The following is a 4,284-nucleotide window of genomic DNA, read 5'->3' on the forward strand; positions in this document are numbered from 1 at the left end:
CCCACCCCCCCCCCCGGACGCCTGGGCTCACCCGCCCCACGCCGGGGCCTCGCCTGTCCCGACAGGACCCGTGGGGTGGGGCGGGGTGGGAACCGCCCCGTCAGCAAAACAGGGCCCCCCCCCCCCCGGACGCCTGGGCCCCCTCCGGCGGGGGCGGGGGCGGGGCTCGGCGTGGGGGGGGGGAGGGGGCACCCCGGGGCGCTCGGTGCCCCGCTGACCTCGCCGGGGCCCAGGCGTCCGGGTGGGCCCTGTCCCCCCCCCCCCATCTCCTCCCATAATTCCCCCCCCCCTTGAGGAACCATTAACCCGTTAATTAATCAGGATTTTTAACGAGGAAACGAGCCCCCCCGGGGCGAGCGGGCCCGGACGCCTGGGCCCCAGGGAGGGGCTGGGGGGGGGAGGGTCGCCTCCCCTCCCCCCACCCCCCTCCTTGGGGTGCACCCGGTGGGGGAGGGGTGGCCCGGACGCCTGGGCCCACCGCGGTGTCGTCTCCCCTCCCCCGTGTCGTCTCCCCTCCCCCCCCACAGGGGGCCCAGGCGTCCGGGCTCGCTGCCCCTCCCTCACACCCCCTGCCCAAGATGGCGACCAGGAGGCACCGCCCTTCCCAATATGGCGGCGGGAAGGGGGGGCGGGGCCGCGCGACCTCCCCAACATGGCGGCGGGGGGGGGGGAAATCCCAGCGGGGAAGGGGCGGCGCTTATCGACCTCCCCAACATGGCGGCGGGGAAAAGGCGGGAGGGAGCGGCGCGACCTTCTCAACATGGCGCCGGCGGTTGTTACGGCGGGGCGGGGCGGCGCGCATGCTCATTGTGCGGGCGGGCAGCGCGCAGGCGCCGGCCCCGCCCCTTCCTGCCCGGGGGCCGCCGCGGCGCAGCCTGGGATCGTGGCGGACTCGGCGGCGGTGTCGGAGCGCGGCGGCGACCGGCGGCGGCGGCGATGGTGAGTGACCCCCCCACATCCGCCGCCCCCCCCCGGCTTTAAACCCCCCCCCCCGGGACACGCTGAGGGGGCGGGGAGGGGAGAAAGGGAAGCGGTGAAGGGGGGGGGGGGGGGTCGCACCGGGCCCCGCCGCCCCCGCACGAACCGGCACCACCGCCGCCGCCGCCACCCGCCTTTTATACCCCCCCGCCGGCCCCGCCCCCCGCCGGCCAGGCCCCGCCCCTTCCCCTCGGGGCGGGGGCGGGGGAAGCCACGCCCCCGGATCTAGCCACGCCCCTGAGAGGGGACTCTGATAAACCCCGCCCCCGCGTCTAGCCACGCCCCCAGGGGGCCCTTCTCCCCATTGACACCCCCCCCCCCTTCCATTGCGGGCCCAGGCGTCCGGGAGGAGGTGGGGGGGGTGTCACCCAGCCCCCCCTCCCCCACCCCACGAGGGGCCCAGGCGTCCGGCCCCCCTGCCCACGCCCCCCTCCCTTCCTTCCTCCCTCCCCCCCCCCCCCCAGGACGTCTTCCTCATGATCCGGCGTCACAAGACGACCATCTTCACCGACGCCAAGGAGTCGAGCACCGTCTACGAGCTCAAGCGCATCGTCGAGGGCATCCTCAAGCGGCCCCCCGAGGAGCAGCGCCTCTACAAGGTGGGGCTGGGGTGGGGGGGGCGCCGTGGGGCTGCCTGGGGTCTCTATGGGTCTGCCTGGAGTCCCTATGGGGCTGTGGGGGGTCTCTATGGGTCTGTCAGGGGTCCCTATGGGTCTCTCTAGGGTCCCTATGGGGCAGGGGGGACTCCTATGGTTCTGTCTAGAGTCCCTATGGGGCTGCTATGGGGCTGTGGGGGGTCTCTATGGGGCTGTCAGGGGGCCCTGTGGGTCTCTAGGGTTTCTATGGGGCTGGGGGGGGTCTCATAGGGCTGCCTGGAGTCCTTATGGGGCTGCCTGGGGTCCCTATGGAGCTGTGTGGGGTCCCTATGGGTCTCTCTAGGGTTTCTATGGGGCAGGGGGGGCCCCTATGGGTCTGTCTAGAGTCCCCATGGGGCTGCTATGGGGCTGTGGGGGGGTCTCTATGGGGCTGTCAGGAGTCCCTATGGATCTCTCTAGGGTTTCTATGGGGCTGGGTGGGCCCTGTGGGGCTGGGGGGGTCTCTATGGGGCTGTCTGAAGTTCCTGTGGGGCTGTGGGGGGTCTCTATGGGGCTGTCAGGGGGCCCTGTGGGTCTCTAGGGTTTCTGTGGGGCTGGGGGGGGGTCCCATAGGGCTGCCTGGGGTCCCTATGGGTCTCTCTAGGGTCCCTATGGGGCAGGGGGGGCCTCTATGGGGCTGCTATGGGGCTGTGTGGGGCCCCTATGGGGCAGAAGGAACCCCTACGGGGTCCCCATGGGCTTCTTTAGGGCTTTTATGGGGCAGGGGTGTCCCTAGGGGGCTGTGGGGGGGGCTCCTATGGGGCAGGGGCTGGGCCCGGGATCCCTGTGGGGCCGCCGTGGGGCTGACGCCGCCCCCCCCCCCCCCCAGGACGACCAGCTGCTGGACGACGCCAAGACCTTGGGCGACTGCGGCTTCACCAGCCAGACGGCTCGGCCCCAGGCGCCCGCCACCGTGGGGCTGGCCCTGCGCGCCGCCGGTGGGTCCTGCCCCATAGCGGGGGGTTATGGGGCTGGGGGGGGGGCCGTGGGGCTGGCCCTGCGCGCCGCCGGTGGGTCCTGCTCCATAGCGGGGGGGTTATGGGGCTGGGGGGGGGGGGGGGCCGTGGGGCTGGCCCTGCGCGCCGCCGGTGGGTCCTGCCCCATAGCGGGGGGGTTATGGGGCTGGGGGGGGGGGGCCGTGGGGCCGGCCCTGTGCGCCGCCGGTGGGTCCTGCCCCATAGCGGGGGGGTTATGGGGCCGTGGGGGCCGGCCCTGCGCGCCACCGGTGGGTCCTGCCCCATAGCGGGGGGTTATGGGGCTGGGGGGGGGGGGCCGTGGGGCTGGCCCTGCGCGCCACCGGTGGGTCCTGCCCCATAGCGGGGGGGTTATGGGGCTGGAGGGGGAAGCCGTGGGGCCGGCCCTGCGTGCCGCCGGTGGGTCCTGCCCCATAGCAAGGAGGTTATGGGGCTGGGGGGGGGGCCGTGGGGCTGGCCCTGCGTGCCGCCGGTGGGTCCTGCCCCATAGCGAGGGGTTATGGGGCTGGGGGGCTGGCCCTGCGCGCCGCCGGTGGGTCCTGCCCCATAGCGGGGGTTTATGGGGCTGGGGGGGGGGGCCGTGGGGCTGGCCCTGCGCGCCGCCGGTGGGTCCTGCCCCATAGCGGGGGGGTTATGGGGCTGGGGGGGGGGGGCTGGGGGGCTGGGCCTGCCCCATAGCAGAGGGTTATGGGGCTGGGGGGAGGCCATGGGGCTGGCCCTGCGCGCCACCGGTGGGGTCCTGCCCCATAGCGGGGGGGGTTATGGGGCTGGGGGGGGGAAGCCGTGGGGCCGCCCTGCCCCATAGCGGGGGGTTGTGGGGCTGCAGCACCCCCCTGCCCCATAGCGGGAGCCATTTTGCCCCCCCAAAATCCATCACTCCAAAGCGAAAGTTCCTTCCTGAAGAGAGAGAATTTATTGCCTGATTTGAAGCCATTTTGGGGCAATTTGGGGTCATTTTGGGGCACTTCCGGCTCCCGAGCAGGAATTTAGGCGTCCAGGGGGTGTCAAGGGCTGATTTTTGGGGTGATTTTGGGCTGATTCGGGTCTCGGGGGGGGGGGGGGGGGCAGACGAGGCCTTCAAGGCGCCGCACGCAGCTGCTCCCTGGCGCTGCGTTTTGGGGGGGGGGGGGGGCGCGGTTGGGGGGGCTGCTTGGGGGGGGGTTGGGGGGGCTGTTCGGGGCGGGGGGTGTCGGGGGGCGCCGGGGGCTGATTTTTGGGGTGAATTTGGGCTGATCCGGGTCACCCGGGGGGGGGGGGCGCAGACGAGGCCTTCGAGGCGCTGCGCATCGACGCCTTCTCCAGCCCCCCGGAGCTGCCCGACGTCATGAAGCCGCAGGACTCGAGCGGCGGCGCCAACGAGCAGCCGGTGCAGTGAGCGCACGCGTGTGCTGCCGCCCCCCCCCCTTCCCCCCTCCCCCGCCCCCCCCGGCACACGCGTGTGCTGCCCCCTGGAACACGCGTGTGCGGGCGGCTCCCCCCCCCCCAATGTGCAGGCCGGCGCCAATAAACCCCTCCTCCCCCCACACACACGTGGCTCCGCCTCCTCTTTGCGGGGGGGTTGCGTGTGCGAGGCGTGTGCTAAGCGTGTGCGAGGCGCGTGCTAAGTGCGAGGTGTCTGAGATGTGTGCTAAGCGTGTGTGAGGCGTGTACTAAGCGTGTGAGGCATGTACTGAGCATATGTGAGATGTTTGAGGCAT

General features: G+C 72.9%; 1 protein-coding gene across 1 annotated transcript; it reads left to right on the top strand.

Moving 5' to 3' along the window:
- Positions 1-834: 834 nt before the first annotated feature.
- On the top strand, positions 835-4,030 carry ELOB (elongin B). Its single transcript, XM_067314943.1, has 5 exons — positions 835-939; positions 1,443-1,577; positions 2,443-2,551; positions 3,850-3,962; positions 4,016-4,030. The coding sequence occupies exons 1-4, from the start codon at positions 937-939 to the stop codon at positions 3,960-3,962; spliced, it is 360 nt and encodes a 119-aa protein (XP_067171044.1). The 5' UTR covers positions 835-936; the 3' UTR covers positions 4,016-4,030.
- Positions 4,031-4,284: the final 254 nt, after the last annotated feature.

This window comes from Apteryx mantelli, chromosome 38 (genome assembly GCF_036417845.1).
Source record: "Apteryx mantelli isolate bAptMan1 chromosome 38, bAptMan1.hap1, whole genome shotgun sequence".
NCBI lineage: Eukaryota > Metazoa > Chordata > Aves > Apterygiformes > Apterygidae > Apteryx > Apteryx mantelli.